This window comes from Carcharodon carcharias, chromosome 16 (genome assembly GCF_017639515.1).
Source record: "Carcharodon carcharias isolate sCarCar2 chromosome 16, sCarCar2.pri, whole genome shotgun sequence".
Taxonomy (NCBI): Eukaryota; Metazoa; Chordata; class Chondrichthyes; order Lamniformes; family Lamnidae; genus Carcharodon; species Carcharodon carcharias.
In genome coordinates, this window is record NC_054482.1 from 32,541,601 (window position 1) to 32,562,739 (window position 21,139).

At 41.5% G+C, this 21,139-nt stretch overlaps 1 protein-coding gene across 3 annotated transcripts in view; it reads right to left on the reverse strand.

The window, feature by feature from the left end:
* Positions 1-21,139, reverse strand: part of LOC121289009 (xenotropic and polytropic retrovirus receptor 1 homolog) — a 355,844-nt gene that overhangs the window by 164,834 nt on the left and 169,871 nt on the right. For all 3 annotated transcript variants that reach the window (XR_005945478.1, XR_005945477.1, XM_041207881.1), the window contains exon 3: positions 4,361-4,462. Coding sequence is in view for 1 of the 3 variants with exons in the window: in XM_041207881.1 (XP_041063815.1) it covers positions 4,361-4,462 (102 nt within the window). In the remaining 2 variants the exon portion in view is untranslated. The remainder of the gene's footprint in view (positions 1-4,360; positions 4,463-21,139) is intronic.

The following is a 21,139-nucleotide window of genomic DNA, read 5'->3' on the forward strand; positions in this document are numbered from 1 at the left end:
GCATTGCCTTTATCAACCTTCTCTGCTACCTCCTCAAAAAACTCCATCATTAGTTAAATATGATTTTTCCTTGATGAATCCATGCTGGCTTTCCTTAATTATCTTTTACTTGTCTAAGTGATTATTGATTTTATCCTGTACTAAAGTTTTCAGAAGTTTTCCTACCACTGAGGTCAAAATGACCGGTCTGTAGTTGCCAGCTTTATCCTTGCACCCCTTTTTGAACAGAGGCATAACATTCGCAGGTCTCCAGTCCTCTGGCACCTCCCGTGTCTAAGGAAGACTGGAAGATTATCATTAGTGCCTCTGCAATTTCCACTCACTTCCCTCAGTACCCTTGGATGCATCTCATCTGGGTCCTGGTAACCTTATTTACTTTAAGTAAAGATAGCCTTTCCAACACCTCCTTCCTCTCAATTGCAAGTTCTTCTAGTGTACCAGTTACGTCCTCTATCACCTTGGCCTGGGTAGCAAGTTCTTCCTTTGTAAAGGCAGATGCAAAGTACTTGTTCAATACCTCCATTATCTCTCCAGCCTCCACATGCAAGCCCCCTTTTTTGTCCCTAATCGGCCCTACTCTTTCCATTACCACCCCTTTTTAGAAGACCTTGAGATTTCCTTTTATGTTTGCTGCCAGTCTCTTTTCATGTTCTCTCCTTGCTTTTCTTATTAGTTTCTTCACTTTCTCTCTGGTCCTTCTATATTCAGCCTGATTCTCCATTGTATTTTCTACCTGACATCTGTCCTACGTACACGTTTTCCTTTTCATCTTCACCTCTACCTCTCTCGTCTTCCAAGGCGCTCTGGATTTATTTTTCCTACCTTTCCCCTTCAAGGAAATATACCTTGATATTGTCTGCAATATGTTTTCTTTGAAGGTGGCCCATTGATCAGCCACCATCTTCTCTGAGACCATTTGATTCCAACTCACTCGACTCAGATGCATTCTCATCCCATTGAAGTTGGTTTCTCTAGTTAATTATCCCTGCTCTGGATTGTTCGCTGTCTTTTTCCATGATTAACCTAAATTAACCTTATGATACAATGGTCACTGTCCCCTAGAGGCTCTCCCACTGATATCCGATCCACTTGGGCCAATTCATTCTCCAGAACCAGGTCCAAAAGTGCATGTCCTCTCATTGGACTGGAAAAAAAATACTGCTATAGAAAATTATCTTGAACACATTCCAGGCACTCTCACCCCTGTTGTCCTTTTGTACTATTCTTTTCCAAGTCTATATTTGGATAATTGAAGTCCCCCATTATGATTACTCTATAACTTGTGCACCTCTCCGTAATTTCTTTGCAAATTTGTTTCTCCACATCTTTCCCACAAGTTGGTGGTCTATATGCTACACCAACGAATTTTATTGCATCCTTCTCATTCCTTACCTCTCGACTATACCTGATGACTGAGAGTTGTGGGCTACATGCCATTTCCCCTGTATCCCTGAGTGTTTCAGGGGGGCTTTCAAAACTTGTCCCATGAAATGGCTCTCCTGATCTGACCCCACGACCTGAGGCAGTCCCCTTTGGGAGAACACGTGCCTTACCAAATTCCTAGTGGTGGTCAGTGTTGTGGCTGTTCTACAAGGGAAGGCTTCGACCCATTTGGAAAAGACATCCACTAGCACCAGGCAATAGTTGTTGCCTGATTTGTGGTGGGCAATGGCCCAATGAAGTCTGGATTGCCTGGGACCTTCCGTCCTTCTAGTATGTTCCAGTGGGGCTTTTCTGTGGTGGGAATCTGGGTTATGAGCGGTGCACACCAAGCATCTATTGCTGTATTCCCTTACCTCTTCCCCGAGATAAGGCCACCAACCCACCTCTTCTGCTCTCCTCCAGGTCATCTCCAGCCCTGGACTTCCAGCTCCTGAGCCCCCATGGTCTGGATGTATAAATTCCTTCTGGCACTGTGCAGGCACGATCCTCTGATCCCCTTTAAACAGCATCTCTTCCTTAACCACATTGTCCATTCCAAAAGGACCCTCAATTGGCTCCCGCTCTACCTTTTTCTTGATTCTTGCCTTCAGAACCACACTTGCGCTTGGACCTGGGTCAGACCGGGGGGGGGGGGGGGTGCAGATTTACCTTCTGTGGGCACTCTTTTCCCCTTAAAGCAGCAATCTGTCCCAATGAGTACGGGCCTCAAAATATTCTTTCCCTGGTCTCCTTCCTCGCCAACTCATTGGCCTTCTAGTTGCCTGCCCATTTAGGTTCTGTTTTTGAATACGCTTTCACCTTCTGGATATAATATTCCCTCCGTTTCCCGGGACACTCAGTATTGTTTTTAGCAGTGGGGCTGTTACCAATGGTTTCCTGTCTGTGGACTTGAATCCTCGCCTGGCCCATATTGATAAATATTTAGTACAGGAACTACAAGTGAACATCAAATCTGAGCACATGGTGTAGGGGGTCGGGAATTCCTAGGGGTGCGTAACCACATGGGCTACAGCTGCCAGCTGGACCTGCTGCACACTCAGTGTGGAGGGGAGTTTTATAGCTTCTCTATCCCAGTCTCCGGGTCATAAATTCCACACCCTGTCCTCCGGTCTCCATTTGTTACAGAGTTGGACCCATCCACATATATGTCTCTCCCTGTCGGGTGTTTCCTGGTCCAGAACCCAACATCTACATCCCATATCCCTTCTACTGAGCACACGTGGTCTGTTCCCGGATAGATCATGTTCTGGGCCAGCTTCGGTTCGCCAATCTTTCCACCCCCAAGTTCATTTAGGAGAGCAACAATGTCCAATAGGCAATGCGGTTGCTACTCACTGTCTCATCTTTTATCCTGCTGCCCAGTAACATCTGTGTTACGGTGTGACAGGTGATAAGGTCACTAAGGATGACCCTGTAAAAGACTGAAAATGTTTCACGGCCTAGTAGGTCACCAAGAGATGGTGTTCATAATTTGAGTAGTCCCTCTCTACCTCTATCTGGACTCGGGAGGCATAAGCCACTGGCCTCAGCCTGTCATGTCACACTTGGAGTAACATTGCACTCAAACTATCCCCAGTGGCTGCTACCTCCAAATAGAAAAGTTACAGGTGGGTATGGATCTGTTTGAAGGCTGATCACTATGGTATCCTACGAGGACCACTGCTAGGACTGTTGCCTTTTACTATATTTGTTAACGGTCTACATGTGGGTGTTGGGGTTCAATCTGAAAAATTTCAGATGATACTAAGATTTGCGCTGAAGTCAGGACTGCAGTGAATGCTTGATGGTTTAATGAATCTAGGTGAGTTAGGGATGGGCACATTATGTTTAATTTAGAAAAGTATACTCTTGTACATCTGGGCAATACTCAATAACTTAATATTTAATACTCAATATACATACAGGGAAAAGCAATAAAAGGTGAGAAAGAGAGAGATCTGAGTGATCTAGTGCATAGATTTCAAAAGGTTCACATGCAATGCCATTAAGCAAAATCCAGAGTAAATACTGTGTTGAGGTGGCATTTACAGGACAACTGGCTAAAGAACGAAGTACTAGGCCTCAGTGAGAATATAGTATCAGTTTTCATCTCCTCACATGGCGGGTGAAATTGAAACTTTGAAAAGGTGTAGAGTAGGTGTAAAGATTAGATTAATTCCCAGTTTGGAACAATTATTGAGATAGGCTGGGATCCCATAGTTTAGAGAAAGGTAGACTTAGTAGGTAATCTGTTTGTTAAAAGGTTTGTAAGATTAAGAAAGGATTTGATTGTGCTTGAGTAGACAGCTAGACAGCTTGTTCCAATTAAATAGGTTAGGGAGGACCTGAGGTCACAATTTTTAAGTTCTTTTCCCCGAGAATAGGAACCTGTGGAACTGGCTGGTTTATGGTGTGGGTGCTGATTTGCAGAATTCCTTTTCTAACATATATCTGGTTGAGGTGGAGATTATCTTATTCAAAAGATAATTAACTGTAAGTAATCATCAGGGCCAGATTGAACCCTGGGATAGTTTTGAACATCTAAGAGGAGGGATTTCCCAGGTTTTCCTCCAGAATTTGGACTGGAATTTTACCTGGTTTGTTCACCTCTCCCAGGAGAGCGCACGGTTTTAAGTTGGGTAGAGATTTTATATTATTTTGATACACAAGATATCACAATTGTGTGGGTCAGACTGGACGACTGGAGGATCTTTCCCTATCTGTCTGTCATTGTTCGTCTGCCCGTAATCCAGGATTCACAACAAGCCAGGGTAAATATGGAGAGAGGCCTAAAATAGCAGATTTTTGAGAGACACCAAATTCAACAATATTTTATCACAGAGATAACATGTATATTTGTTCCTTATTTTTGCACACAAATATAGAACCTTGAACAAAAAGTATTCCGCCTTGACTTTCCTTTTCCATCAAAAGTTACCTGAATAGAATGTGTTGATTTTGGCAAGTTCCTTCTCACAACACTGGAAGAACTTCTCTTCAAACTTGGCAAAGTAACGCTTAACCGTATCTTCATCAGTGACTGTGAAAGCAAAACAAACAGTTCTATTAATGTTCAAAGTTTTCCTGTGCATATTTCAAATTCTGGTCTATTGTTTTTATTCAGGTTCAGTTGCATCTTTAGATGAACTGAGTGTCTTATGTTTATGGGAGTTGACCCTCGCCCCGTAAGATAGTATGACTTGGGGTGTAAAATAACAATCCCTCGTGCCCTGAATCAGGTATCAGCATTTCTCACATGCATTTCTTCAATTTCTCTCAAGGTAAATTGAGTGAATATCTGGATGGAGCAGACTTGACACAAATCATTTAACTGGTTTATTTCTAATTTGGTGAGCAACATTTATATTGGCATCTAAGCTACTCAACTGTGTCAAGAAAACAAGAAACTGTAATATTTTTCTTCTGGTAATAACCCTGGCATATTTTCTTATGTACTGGAAGTCAGGCTGTAATTGGATTAAGAGCTAGAGTGATGGCAAGGTCTGAAGTCTAATCATAAGAAGTGGTTTTGATATATTAATGAACCAAAAGGAACTTCAATCAGAGTTTTCCATAAAGCAATAACAGGAATAGTTGAATTGAGTTGTTTTAGTTTAAAGGGGGATATATGCAGGTTGTAAAAAAGGCGTAAGGAAGTGAGGTAAAGCTTAAAGAGTAAGTTTGTTTTTTACAAGTCTAAGAGCTAAAGAAAAATATAATCAATTCTGAGAAGAAAGCATTTCTGAAGAGACTGGTTGAAACAATAGAGAGATGAAAGGGAAGGAATGCATTTAAGGAAATACTGAAGCCTAGGTGAGGGGGTAGCTGCTGAGATCTCCCAGGAGACAGCAGGGTAGCTGGTCAGAACTCCCAGAAGACAGTGTGAACAAGGCCAGACTGAAAGAACCAGGTGCTGTCAGCCTCAGGGGACACCCCAAGGAAAAAGCACTGTGGTAAAATTACTGGACTTCTATAGATTTTCAAATCTATAAGGATAGTTGATGAACAGAAAAGTGAAAGGTTAGCTCTGAGGGTAGTTAAGATAAGATTTGTGGAACTGTTTAAAGTACTGTTTACTGTGTGAAGCCATTCTTGTGTTTAAATGTAATTGTGTTTTTTTTCTCTCTTTATTCTTTTAATAAATGTTTACTACAAAATCATCACAAGTAATCAGGGAAATAAGTTCCTGATTTCAGAACTGCTCCTCATACTATACAAATTGCAAAAACTGTTTTGGAAGCTGTTTCAAGTTTTCCTCTGGGATTTAAGCAGCTCGGCACTTACCATCAGCTGCGCCATAACACCTGAACCACATTCTAATTACTCTAAGCGAAGACATTTCCTTTTTTAACCTTATTGGATTTATTAGTAACTCTATGATGCATCAGCAGACAATGAATCACAGACCTGCCTGTGGGCAGAGCACACATGACATGATCCTGTATCTATATATAACCCCTAGTTTTGGACTTTCCCCACAAATGGAAACATTCACTGCACATCTCCCCTGACCAACCAATTCATAATTGTAAAGATCTCTAAATCTTCTATTTTCTAAAGGAAAAAAGCTCCAACATGTACAATCTTTCCTGATAGCTGTCATCTCTCAGTTTGGTACCTTGTAAATCCTCTTTTAACTTTCTCTAGTGCTTCTATGTCCTTTTTATATTATGGATACCAGGACTGTGCGCAGTCTGAAGTGTGGTCTGACCAGCATGCTTTACAAGTTTAACATATGAATATTTTTGAATTCTACATCCATAAATCACAGGGCTTTGATAGCAGTTTTAATTACCTTGCTAGCCTACAATGCTGCTTTTAATGATTTGCTCACTGGTATGCCTTTGCTCTTCTTCCCCAATCAATTTCTTATTTTCTATGGTGTTAGTTTTGCTTCTAGTTTTCCTACCAAAGTGTAGTACCTTACATTTACCCATGTTAAAGTTCATTTGTCACTTAACTACCCAGTCTGCAAGTTTTCTGAATCTGAGAACTGAGACACATTGTGGCCACAAGTCCAAGAATAGGCATTGTCTCAGTCAGTTAACTGGGGTTTCTTAAAAAGGAAGGAAACTTAAGTGATTAGTCAATTTGAAAGTACTAAGCCATTTTATATTCCTCACCACATTTAAACAGCATTTAAATATAGTTATAAAAACAAAAAACTGTGGATACTGGAAATCCAAAACAAAAACAGAATTACCTGGAAAAACGCAGCAGGTCTGGCAGCATCGGCGGAGAAGACAAGGGTTGACGTTTCGAGTCCTCATGACCCTTCAACAGAACTGAGTGGATCTTAGGAAAGGGGTGAAATATAAGCTGGTTTAAGGTGGAGGAGGGAGGGGGGGGAGAGAGAGAGAGAGAGAGAGAGAGAGAGAGAAGTGGGGTGGGGGTGGTTTGGTTGTAGGGACAAGCAAGCAGTGATAGGAGCAGATAATCAAAAGATGTCACAGACAAAAGAACAAAAGAACACAGGCGTTGAAGGTGGTGTTTGTTTAGATAATATCACCACCTTCAAAGCCTGTGTTCTTCTGTTCTTTTGTCTGTGACATCTTTTGATTATCTGCTCCTATCACTGCTTGCTTGACCCTACAACCACACCACCCCCTAACACTTTTCTTTCTCTCTCTCTCTCTCCCCCCTCCCTCCTCCACCTTAAACCAGCTTATATTTCACCCCTTTCCTAAGATTCACTCAGTTCTGTTGAAGGGTTATGAGGACTTGAAACATCAACTCTTGTCTTCTCCGCCTATGCTGCCAGACCTGCTGAGTTTTTCCAGGTAATTCTGTTTTTGTTTTAAATATGGTTAGACAGCCTGCTTTAGGATGCCCAAAGTCTATTAACTCTTGGTAGGCAGGCAGTGTGTATTCTTTTGCCAGATTTTTTTTTCAAAGTGTTGTTACCATGGTAAATTTTACTAAATCTGTAGAGAGTGTGCTCTTGCAATGTAATGTCATCACTAGCCAATTGCATATACACACCAACCCATGCTAGTCAACTGCTAGTTCAAATACTAAGCTAACAATATTAGCATGAGTAATGTAAATGGGAAACCATGAACATTAATCCATTGATTACATCCATCCAATAAGCTAACCCAATATCAGAATTCTAGCTTTCCATTCCTTAAGGAGATTTGCTTTCCCAAATTTCTGAAATGTCTGTTTGTGTTGACTCATTGGATGCATGTGCATCCCAAAGATGCCCAACAAAATGTCTACATTTTGGATACTGCTGCCCATTTTTTATTTTACGTTCTAGGTCAAAATTCAATTAACATATAAATTACCCATTACTATCTGTGGTAACCTGTCCTTATAATCTCCATGGATGAGATATTCCAATATCACCTTTACAAGATACTCAAATCAGTAATCTAATTTAAACAAAATCCAGCATTAAACATGAGCACTAATTGAGCATTGTCACAGCGGTACAGCTAAGAGTTTCCTTAAACTTGTCAACTAAATGAAGGAGAACTCGTCACTGGCTATTTAGGCAGTCAAGCTTCTTTGCCAAATGGTTAATTTAAAATAAACTGCGTGCTAACTGAAAAAACTCGCTCAAATTTTTAATTACAGAAATCTGCCTGGCTGAACAGTTACCTTTTATCCTGCATCCCCTCAAATTCGAGTCAATGAAAGACGGTCTCTGACTTTTCTAATCTTCAAAGCTAGACATTGTTCAGACAAAAGCACCATGCACAGAAGTTCACAATATTCAAAGCATTATTGCACAAGGCCAACTTTTCAGCTAGAGTGTGAATAAGAATCACATTTACTTCAACAAATCTGCTAAGCTACAGGAACACAATGAACAGGACTGAATGCACAATCAGCATCCATTTACCACTCTTCTGGAAGAGATTTATTAATCCTCTCAATATTAACAGATTGCAGTAAATATATAAATGCTAAAAAATCAATTACAATCATTAGTGCACACTTGTTTTATCTTTTGGTGTACTTGAACAGAATATTGATTGCTTAACTAGGGGAAACAGATTTGCAAGCTACAGGAACATATTGTTATTAAACAAAATCTGGGTGAATGTGTTCATTTAGCAAAATTAATGTGTATATTCTTCATTAACTTATGGTGAGGAAGAGATATCCCGTGAATTGCGCAGAAAATTAAGGCTTTTACTATTTATTTACTATTATTTAGTATTTATTCCTTAATCAACATTACAAAACCAGATTATGTGCTCATTATCACATTGCTGTTTGTGGTAGTTTACTCAGCACATATTGGCTGCTGCGCTTCCTACATTACAACAGTGACTGTGCTTCAAAAATTACTTCATTGGCTGTAGAGCACTTTGAGATGTCTGGTGGTTTTAAGTGCTATAAAAATGCAAATTTTCATTTTTAAAAAGTATCTTTAATAATAAAGTTTATGATCTTACGATGTCACTCAACCCTTCCAGCCTAGAAAGGGAACAACTGAAATTCTGCAGTCTCATTCCTACAGGCAGTCAGTTACTAGAGAACTTGAAATGGAAAGGTTTTTTTAAAAAAAAAACTTGCTTTTCCTTTCTCTCATTCCAATCTTTCTTCCTCTTTCTGTACCTGAAATGACTCTGATTCCTTTTATTTCCTTCTCTGTCATTCCCATTTCTTCCCAACATACAAATATATTTTCTTTGGTCCCTTGGCTCATCAGGGCTCCAGTCGCCCTATTATCTCACTGCACCATTATCAGCTTACACTTCTAGCAACTTGCAGAGTGAAAACATTTCAAGTGGAAGGGCAAAGGAAGAAATTCAGCTCAGAGCACAATGTCAAGATGTCACAACTCCAGCCAAACCATTTCAATAAATCAGGCCTGTTTACTGACTCAACAACAGCGACAATTCTCAAGCTGCCCCAGACAGTTATTGTAAGAGGACATCAGTTAATTTATGGTTTCAACAAAGTTGTCCATTTTCCAACCTGTACTATAGCAGATCTCAGTGGAATAAGAGATGGCACACTGCAGCTGGACTTAATATCTCAAAACCAGGCATATGGAAATCCAACTCCTACTCATGACTGTTTTCCAGTGATCCCTGCTGGAAAGTGCATGTGTATGAGGGCAGGTGCTGGAGGCAGAGCCTTAGGTTCAGACTCCTACCAAAATCTGATAACCTATCAACACTCACTGACTAAATCCACACTTTAATGGGGTACAAACAAACAGAAAAATCTTAAACTCATGTACAAATTTATGGTGCCCATCCAAACAGGTCAGCCAATGCATTACAATGATCAGTACATTGCTACTAAGATTCAAGATGATGCTTTGCTTGACCTGCTATGAAATGACCATGAGACGTTGGAACAGAAGTAGGCCATTGAGTCTGCTCCGCCATTCAATGAGGTCATGGCTGATCTGATAATCCTCAACTCCACTTTCCTGCTTTGTCCCCATAACCCTTGATTCCATTACTGATTAAAAATCTGTCTATCTCAGCCTTGAATGTACTTAACAACCCAGCTTCTACAGCCCTCTGCAGTAAAGAATTCTACAGATTGACTCTGAGAGAAGAAATTTCTCCTCATCTCTGTTTTAAATGGGTGCCCCCTTACTCTGAGATTATGTCCTCTGGTCCTAGACTCTCCCATAAGGGGAAACAACTTCTCTGCATCTACTCTGTCAAGATTCCTAAGAATCTTATATGTTTCAATAAAGTCGACTCTCATTCTTCTAAACTCCAGTGAGTACAGGCCCAACCAACTCAACCTCTCCTCATAAGGAAATCCCTCCACACCTGGGATCAACCTAGTGAACTTTTTCTGGACTGCCTCCAATGCCAGTATATCTTTCCTTAGGGAAGGGGACCAAAGTTGTTCACAGTATTCTAGGTGTGGTCGAACTAATGCCTTGCATAGTTTTAGCAAGACCTCCTTGTTTTTATTCTCTATTCCCTTTGAAATAAAGGCCAGCATTCCATTTGCCTTCCCTGTTATCTGTTGAACTAACATGTTAGCTTTTTGAGATTCATGCACAAGGACTCCCAAATCCCAATGTGCTGCAGCCTTCTGCAATCTTTCTCCATTTAAATATTATTCAGCTCCTCTATTCTTCTTGCCAAAGTGCATAACCTCATATTTTCCCACATTATATTCCATCTGCCAAGTTTGCCCACTCACTTAACATAAAGGGGAAAAGGTTCAAGCTTATATCATAGACCTATGAGGTTTTGTTAGACCATAAGAAGCGAAAACAGAATTACCTGGAAAAACTCAGCAGATCCGGCAGCATCGGCGGAGAAGAAAAGAGCCGATGTTTCGAGCCCTCATGACCCTTCAACCTGAGGACTCGAAATGTCGACTCTTTTCTTCTCCGCTGATGCTGCCAGAACTGCTGAGTGTTTCCAGGTAATTCTGTTTTTGTTTTGGATTTCCAGCATCTGCAGTTTTTTGTTTTTTGTTTTTATCCCTAAGAAGCGAGACCTCTATGACCAAGGTGGTGAACAAGCCATTAAGGAAGGAGAAGTAGGGGATGGTGGTTTCTCCTCACTCATGGTCATCTTTGACATGTTCTTTGGTGGTGGTGGTGGCAGAAAGCAAAGGGAGAAAAGAGGTAAGGATGTTGTTCACCAGTTGGCTGTTTCACTTGAAGATCTTTACAACAAAGCAACAAGGAAGCTGGCATGGAAGAAAAATGTAATTTGTGACAAATGTGGTGGTTGTGGAGGTAAGCAAGTAACGGTGGAAAAATGTCCAAACTGCAAAGGCAGAGGGATTGAAATTCACGTACAACAAATTGGACAATGTGCTTGGAATGTCACGGACAGAGTGAACAGATTAATCCAAAAGACCGACATGTGTTAAAGTGAATTTCAGTCTTTTTGTGAGAGTAGTGTTACCTCATTTACTTCACTGTGTTGCTGCCCAGAGCTGTGCTTGGAGGGACTGCATTAAAGTAAATCCAATATTTGGCTGTACAGTAACACAATGTTTGGAATTTGTGCAACAGATTGTAAGAGCATTTACAAATTAAGAAGGAAGGCAGCTAAACAATGATCCCTTAGAGGCAGAGACAGGAGAAATCGTCATGGAGAATGAGTAAATGGCAGAGATGTTGAACAAATGTTTTGCGTCTGTCTTCGTAGTAGAAGTAACAAATTACATACCAGAAACAGAGTGTAACCAAGGAGCTAAGAGTGAGGAATATAAGGTCATGAATTTTAGTAAAAGAAAAAGTATTGGAGAAACTTAAGGGACAAAATGCCAACAAATCCTCATGGACCTGACATCCTACTTCCTAGAGTTCTGAAAGAGATAACTGCAGATTTAGTGGGTGCACTGGTTGTGATTTTCAAAGTTTCCTAGATTCTAGACCAATACCAGCGAATTGGACGTTAACAAATGTAACACAGCTATTCTAGAAAGGAGGGAGAGAGAAAGCAGAGTGCTATATGCTAGTTAGCCTGAGATCAATTGTTGGGAAAATATTGGAATCTATTATTAAGGAATCTTAACAACGCACTTTATTGACAGAGTCAGCATGGTTTTACAAGGGTAAATCATGCTTGACAAATTTATTAAAGTTTTTTTGAGGATGTAACTAGTAGGGAAGATAAAGGGAAACCAGAAGATATAGTATACTTTGATAGGCAAGATCAGGGCTCATGGAATTGGAGGATTTGTTAACAGCCAGGAAACAAACAGTAGGGATAAATGGGGCATTGCAAATTGACAGGCTGCGACTAGTGGAGTGCTACAAGGATCAGTGCTAGGACCTCAGCTATTTACAACCTACATTAACGACGTAGACAAAGAGGCCAACAGTAATGTATCCAAGTTTTCTAACAATACAAAGTTAGGTGGGAATGTAAGCTGCAAGGGGGACATCAAGAGGCTAAGAGGTACAGACAGGTTAAGTGAGTAGGCAACAAGATGGCAAATGGAGTATAATGTGGGGATGTGTGAGGTTATTCACTTTGGTAGTGAGAACAGAAAATCAGACTTTTAAAAAGGTGTGAAATTTCTAAATATTGATGTTGAGAGAGACTAGGTACAAGGAACATAAAGTTAACATGCAGATACATCAAGCAATTAGGAAAGCAAATGGTATGTTGGCTTTTATTGTAAGGAGATTGAAGCACAAGTAAAGGAAGTCTTGTTACAATTGTACAGGACTTCGGTGAGACTACACCTGGAATACTGTGCGCAGATTTGGTCTCAATATCTAAGCAAGAATATACTTGCATTGGAGGAAGTGCAATGAAGGTTCACTGGGCTGGTTCCTGGGATGAGAGGCTTATCCTATGATGAGGGGCTTATTAAATTGGGCTGAATGAGAAAATATTTCTTCATTCAGCGGGTTATAAATCTTTGTAATTCTCTACCCCAGAAGGTTACGGATGCTCCATCATTGAACATATTTAAGGCTGTGACAGACAAATTTTTGGTCTCTCAGGAATATGGGGAATATGGAGTTGAGGCAGAAGATCAGTCTTGATCATTCTGAATGCTCAAGGGGCCATATGATCTGCTCCTGTTCCTGCCTTCTTAAGAGGCTTTTAAGGTACAATTCAGCTGGAAGAAACAAACCAAAACTAAAGCAACAAAAACATCTTACTATTCTAAAGACTTGCTATTGTTTGCTATCTTGAATGAAAAATGGGTGTTAAATATAGGAATGTCTAAACCACTTTAACCCTCTGCTTCTTGAAGAAGGTTGCCGTTTCATAAGTAAATAATGTGATTTCAATGAAGTCTTTGCAAAAACTAGTTAGACAATAGCTTCATTCTCCCTTTGCTCTTCCCTTTCCCTGGGTAGGTACAATGCATGCATACAACCAGCTGGTCTATGTCAAAGGTGATAAGCTGGAGAATTGGGAAATAGGCAGTTCTTGTGGTTAATATGTTTTTCCTGACAAATTTCATTTTAGGAACACTGTGAAAGCATCCTGATGAATGATTATCAGAGAAGATGTGACCGACGTGCCTTTAATATGCAACGAGTAATGTTTCAACCATGTGAAAGTTCTTTGAAATCCTATCATCTGAACAGGAGTGAGCACTTATCTGTGAATAAAAAGCATTCTTATCTATTTTAAATAGTTCCACATGTAAGTGTGGCTGAGTTGGTGCACTATATCGCTTATTAAACTCACTACAATAAAGATCAATTGGGGGAAAAACAGCTGCCTCCAAATGTTTCCAGAATAATAAAAGATATGCAATTAACTATTTCTCTAAAAAATCTCTGTGAAAAAATAGGAGGGCTGTATGAGAATTGCATTCAATATAACTAATATACAAATGTCTCTTTTATACTAAAACAACTCTTCTTTATACCAAGGATCGTATCGGAAGTACCTGACAGATCAGAGGACTAATGCTGTAAGGAACACCATAACCCACCTCAGGTGACAGTTTCCTGATAGAAATCATTGATATATCATAGAATGGTTATAGTATAGGAGGAGGCATTCAGCCCACCGAGCCTTTGTTGACTTTTTTTTTATTCTTTCATGAGATGAGGACGTCGCTGGCTAGGCCAGCCTTTGTTGCCCATCCCTAATTGCACTTGATGGTGGTGAACTGCCTTCCTGAACACATGCAGTCCATGTGGTGTAGGTACATGCACAGTGCTGTGAGAGAGGGAGTTCCAGCATTTAAACCCAGTGACAGTGAAGGAATGGCAGTATATTTCCAAGTCAGGACAGTGTGGGGCTTGGAGGGGAACTTGCAGGTGATGGTGTTCCCATGCATTTGCTGCCCTTGTCCTTCTAGGTTGTAGGAGTGGCAGGTTTGGAAGTTGCTGTTAAAGAACCTTGGTGAGTTTGCTGCAGTGCATTTGCTGCCAATGTGTGTCAGTGGTGGAGGGAGTGAATGTTTATGATCTTATCAAATGGCAGAGCAAGATTGAGTAGTCGTGTGACCTATTCCTGCTCTTAATTCGTATGTTTGTTCAGAAGGTGCTGGATGATGTGTCAATCAAACAGACTGCTTTGTCATGGAGGGTGTTGACCTTCTCAAGTTTTGTTAGAGCTGCACTCATCCAGACAAGTGGAGAGTATTCCATCACACCCCTAACTTGTGTCTTGTAAATAGTGGACAGAGTTTGGGAAGTTAGGAGGTGACTTACTCACTTCAGAATTCACAGTCTCTGACCTGCTCTTGTAGCTACAGTATTTATATGGCTGGTCCAGTTCAGTTTCTGGTAAACGGTAACCCCCAAGATATTGATAGTGGGGGTTTCAGCAATAATAATGGGCTGGTTATCTTATGAGGAAAGGCTCTGACAGGTTAGGATTCTTCCACTGGAGTTTAGACAAGTAGGAGGTGACTTGATTGAAACCTTTACGATCCTGAGGGGTCTTGACAGGGTGGATGTGGAGAGGATGTTTCCTCTTGTGGGAGAATCTAGAACTAGGGGTAACTGATTAAAAATAAGGGGTCACTCATTTAAGACAGCGACGAGAAATTTTTTCTCTCAGAGGGTCATGAGTCTTTGGAACTCTCTTCCTTAAAAGGCGGTGGAAACAGAGTCTTTGAATATTTTTAAGGCAGAGCTCGATAGATTCTTGATTAACAAGGGGATGAAAAGTTATCGGAGCTCGGCAGGAATGTGGGGTTGAGGTTACATTTAGATCAGCCATGATATTATTGAATGGCAGAGCAGGCTCGAGGGGCTGAGTGGCTTACTCCTGCTCCTAATTCGTATGTTTGTATGTACGTATGATAATGCCAATGAATGTCAATGGGAGATGGTTGGATTCTCTATTGTTGGAAATGGTCATTATCTGGCACTTGTGTATCACAAATGTTACTTGCCACTTATCAGCCCAAGCCTGAATGTTGTCCAGGGCTTGATGTTTATTAGTGTGGACTGCTTCAGTATCTAAGAAGAATGGTACTGAACATTGTGCGAGCATCAGCAAACATCCCCACTTCTGACCTTACGTTGGAAGGAAGTCATTGATGAAACAACTGAAGATGGTTGGGCTGAGGAGACTACCCTGAAGAACTCATGCAGACCCCTGTGGTAGGACAGAGATGATTGGCTTCTAACAACCACAACCACCTTCCTTTGTGGAAGGTATGACTCCAACCAATGGAGAATTTTCACCTCGATTCCCATTGACTTCAACTTTGCCAGGACTCCTTGATGCCACACACGGTAAAATGCGGCCTTGATGTCACTCTGACCTCTGCTCTTGAGTTAATTTTTTTGTCCATGCTTAGACCAAAGCTGTACAGAGATTAGGAGCCAAGTGGCCCTGGCAGAACCCAAACTGAACGTCAGCGAGCAGGTTATTGCTTTCAAGTGACAGTTACCCAGTAGTGTTGACAACACCTTTCATCACTCTGCTCAGGATCCAGATGATCAAGAGGCAGTAATTGGCCGGATTGGATTTGCCCTGCTTTTTGTGGACAAGATATACCTGGGCAACTTTCCACAATATCGAATAGATGCCAGTATTGTAGCTCTACTGGAACAGCTTGGCGAGGAGCATGGCTAGTTCTGGTGAACAAAGTCTTCAGTACTTTTGCTTGAATGTTGCCAGAGCCTGTAGCCTTGGCAGTATCCAGTGCCTTCAACCGTTTCTTGATATCATGTGGAGTGAAATGAATTGGCTGAAGACTGGCATCTGCGATGCTGGGGACCTCAGGAGGAGGTCAAGATGGATCATCCACTCGGCACTTCTGGATAAAGATGGCTGAAAATGCTTCAGCCTTGTATTTTGCACTGATATGCTGGACTTCACCATCACTGAGGATGAGGATATTTGTGGAGGGTCCTCCTCCAGTTAGTTGTTTAATTGTCCACCACCATCCAGGACTGGATGCGGCAGGACTGCAAAGCTTAGATCTGATACATTGGTGTGGGATCGCTCAGATCTGTCTGCATGCAAGTCGTCCCGTGTTCTAGTTTCACCATGTTGACGCCTCATTTTTAGGTATGCCTGGCACTGCTCCTGGCATGCCCTCCTGCGCTCTTTAGTGAACCAGGGCAATGGTAGAGTGAGGGATATGCGAGGCCATGAGGTTACAGATTGTTCACTGTTCAAGAGCAATTTAACTCGTCCCACTCTGCCCACCTTTTCCTCATAACTCTTCAATTTTCTTCTCTTCAGGTGCTTATCCCTACCAAAAAGCCCCCAACACAGTCTCAGGCAGTGCATTCCAGGTCTTGCTGTGTAAAAAGGGTTTTCTTTTCGTCACCTTTGGTTCATCTTGGTGTCCTCTGGTTCTTGACCCTTCCACCAATGAGAACAATTTCTCTCTATCTAGGCCCCTCATGATTTTGACAATCTCAATCAAATCTACTCTCAACCTTTCCTTCTCTAAGGACAACAACCCCAGCTTGATTATTCTATTCCAAGAGTAATTTTGCAGTGTGAACACACACATTTAAACTTGACTGAAATGTGATTTAAATGCATGTAATTTAACTTTTCATTTTAAAGAAAATCACTATTCTGCTGAGCTCCAAGTCTCCCCATCCAGGCCAACAGCCTAATTTTATTGTAAAAACATTTGATTCAGTGCAAGCAGCTGGGTGAAAGAGTGACTCCACAATTAATTGTTATTACAGAATCCACCACAAAATATGATCAAAATAAATGCAGCACATTGGGAACTGGCACAATCACACATCTCATAACATTGGAAGTATTTCTATAGTATAAAAGGGACACAAGATTTGGGGGTTGCTGAAAAAAAAAGACATCAGCACTCACTTCTCATTCAGTATAAAGTATTTATTTCCCCGGCATTGGTATTCCTGCAATTGTCCTGATGAGTGCAAGGCAAAAAGCTTTGACAGAATGTCTTTTTTCAGCAATACTCAAGTTTTGTTCTACTAAATGACTATTTGCATACCTGAGACAGAGGTACGACAAAGACCAAATTCAGGATCTCAACAAGTCCTACTTACAGGCAAGTTAAAAAGAGGTAAGCTATCTATCGAATTTCTCCAAGAGTGTATAAAACCCAAGGTTGTGCCAGTTTTCATTTCCAAATGTATCGATAATGCTAAAGTGAGACACAATCCCATGATTGAGTGAGCGTTTATGCGAGATGAGATTGAACAGATTGGTAATAAGGTTGCTAATTTACGCTGTGCCTTAGACTGTGCTTGGTCTGAGGTGCGCAAATTTCTCTTTTTATTTGATCCATATATGCCGCTATATTATTTCAATTGATGACCGCACCATAGACCGTACCCCTTGAAACACATCCACACCATAAACTCAATTAAGCGGATACAGTTTAGCAACATAATTAATGACGCCACTAAGCACACAAATCTCTGACCATGTACTCTCAGAAAATGAAGAGTTTGTTATTGTACATGGTTTCAATTTTGGTGTGCCTTCATCCCAAATCAAATGGGAAGAGGTATTTGCTGAGTTCAAACTCCTCTACTCCCAACTATCCCACCACAAACCAGCATCCACGGAAGATGCTGAATCCTAGAAAGGATGTCCAGCTGACCTAGCATGCACTCATTGCAGGATTTCGAACGATCGGTCCAATTTTCACATGCAACGCGGATGTCCTACAGAGTTGCAAGGTCTTAAGATCAACCCGGACACACACATCAGTAAACCTGACAAAGGGACGGGTATAATCATCCTTAACAAGTGTGACTATATCAACAAAATGCATACCACTCTTAATGATGTGTCCAAATCTGTATCCATTGGACCTGCTGCTTGACATGACTAGACAGCTTTGCTCAAAAGTAAGCTAAAAAAAACACTTGCTGAACTTGTGTAAGAACGATGAGCTGCTGTGTGATATATATGTAACAGGATTCATCCTCGCAGCTCACTGTGTCCGCATACGTACGGGCTGCCGAAGACACACAAAAGTGATGCCTCTTTACACCCTATCTTTTCTATGGTCAGTTCTGTACAACATGAATCGGCCAGATAGTTGGGCAAATTGTTACAACCAAGTTTGAACAAGTTTTCCAGGTACACGGTGAAGGACTCCTTCACATTTGGAAAGGCGATACAGGACTTGTATATTGATAGCAATGCTGTGTCCATGTGCTCATTTGACATTGCTAGCCTGTTCACCAATGTTCCACTTATGGAAGCCATAAATAATTGCACTGTAGCACTGTATCATGGAGATCCAGACCCAACACTATTGCGTGAATCAGTATTCATTGAGCTTATGTACTCAGCAACTCATGCAGCAGATTTCAGTTTTAACGACACCGCGTGTGTGACACCAAACCTCCTGCCCCTTGCATATTTCTGATATGTGGATGATACATTTACTATATCTAAATCCGAAGCAGCATATAATAATTTACTTGGATGTCTTAATTGGCTCCATCCTGCATTCAAATTTACCTATGAAACGGAGCAGTCAAATGAACTCCCTTTCCTTGATGTACTGGTTGAGAAATCTGTCAGGGGGTGGGGTTCTCTACCATGGTCTACCGCAAGCCTACCTTCACTGGTCAGTACATGCATTGAGATTCTTACAGTTCCAAGCACTATAAGATTTGCCTTATCGGCAACTTTATAAATAGGGCCCAAGCCATTTGCACGTCATGCAAGCTGGATGCTGAAATAAGGCGCATCAAAGGCATCCTGCAGGATAATGACTACCCTGGTCAGGTCATTTCACATTGTATATCGCGCAACCTCATGAACAGGCCTAAGGCTGTCACTTTTGGGCCTTAAAAGTGCCCAGTTGACCTCACATTACCTTGGAAGGGCAAGGTATCTCAAATATTTGAGCAACGGGTGAAGCTAGCTGTTTCATGCTGCTACTATGCAGTAGCAACATGGGTGGTATTCGTCACTAACAGGATGCTGTCGTCAAGCCAGAAAGATGTTCTGCCTATCAGACAAATGAGTAATGTGGTATATGAATTTCAGTGCCAGTGATGCTAGGTATGTAGGCCATGCCTCCCAAAGACTGGCAGACCATATCAAACAGTATGGCCGTTCCAATGTTCACAACAGGCAAGGTATAGACCACATGCAACCACTCTATGCTTACAAAGCTCAAAACACAGTGTCCAACATTAGATGTGATTCCGCGATTGTACAACATTTGCTAAACAATCCTCAACGTGCTAAAAGTTAGGTTGACAACCAATTTAAGATTGTCAGTCGAGCTCGCACTGTGGCACATTTGCTTATACTGGAAGCTACATATATTAATTCAGAGGGCCCTGTTCTTTGCAGACAGAAAAAACATGTACACACATTGCGCCTGTTTCAGCTAAACAAAATAAGTGACAGTCATTCATTCCTCAAGGCAATGCCTTGACCAAGCTACCTGGTTTAAATTTCAAACAATGCTTGGCACTTAACTATCAGTCACCATTAACTGATGCATTCTCCATGGCAACGCCTCTACCAATCAGAGTCCACTTGCCAGCCTAACAACACCTTCTTCTCATACAGTATAAAGTTGTTGCTTCCCCTGACATTTGTATTCTTGCGATTGTTCTGACGAGTGCAAGACAAAACGCTTCAACAAAATGTCTTTTTTCAGCAATACTCAAGTTCAGTACTATCAAATGACCATTTGGGCACAAGATTGTTGATTCAGGCAGGACTTGAATCCATTATCAATTTGGATTATAGGAAGATCAGCAAGACAAGCTTAATGATCCTTGCAAAGCAGAATGAATTATGAAATTTTGACGGTATCTCTGATTCAAAATCAGTGCAACTAATTTGGAACAAATGTGATTACAGTTGGAGTATTTAACTATGCACAATGAAAATATAAATTCATTGCATACAAGTACTATACTGGCTTTTATTGAGCTTGCATCACAGGGCACTGGCATGTGTTTGTTACCTATGTTCATGGTTCTTACATTGCTGCAGTGTTTCCATCCCTCCCTCCTCCTCAAACCTAAAAAAAAGAGAGGAAGAGGCAGTACCTTCAGGAGTGCACCAGACCTGCGAGGGACACTCTTCTGAAAGTGGATTTTAAAGAAAAAGCAGCTGATTGGTGAGTAACCCTGGGAGCAGACTCGGAGGGAGGAGCACCGGAGCGGTGAGTATAAATCTAGCTTACCTCGGGGATTCGCAGCCTTGTCTCTAGAGCAGACTCGGAGGGAGGAGCAGCGGAGTGGTGACCTCGGGGCACAGAGTAACTGAAGCCAAAACTGAAAAAGTGACGTCACAGGAAAGCTGTGACCTGATTGGTTGGAAGGAACTCTGCACCAAATTTGAAAAAAAAACTGCAAAGCTAATTAATAAATTAATTATCTAAGAAGAGATGGCTGGACAGGTGATGTGTTGTAGCTGTATGATGTGGGAGCTGGCAGATCCCACTGCGAGCCGCAGTGACCACATCTGCAGCAAGCGTTGGTCGCTGAAGGAACTTCAGCTCAGAATTCATGAGCTGAAGTCCGAGCTGCGGACACTGCGGCACATCCGGGAGGGGGAGAGTTACCTGGATGGTTTGTATCAGGAGGCGGTTACACACGGCAGATTAAGTACCTCAAGTCCGGTCAGTGGTCAGGGTCAGCAGGGTGTGACTGCAAGTGAGACAGGTAGAGGGATCCTGTGTTCAGGAACAGAGGAGCCTCAGCTCTTGACCTTGTCCAACAGGTATGAGGTACTCGCTCCCTGTGTGGATGAGGAAGAGGGCGGTAGGGAGGATGAGCCAGCTGACCACGGCACCCTGGCACAGGAGGCCATTCAAGAGGGGGGAGCAAAACGACAATTAGTAGGTGTAGGGGATTCTATAATTAGGGGAATTGATAGCTTCCTTTGTGAGC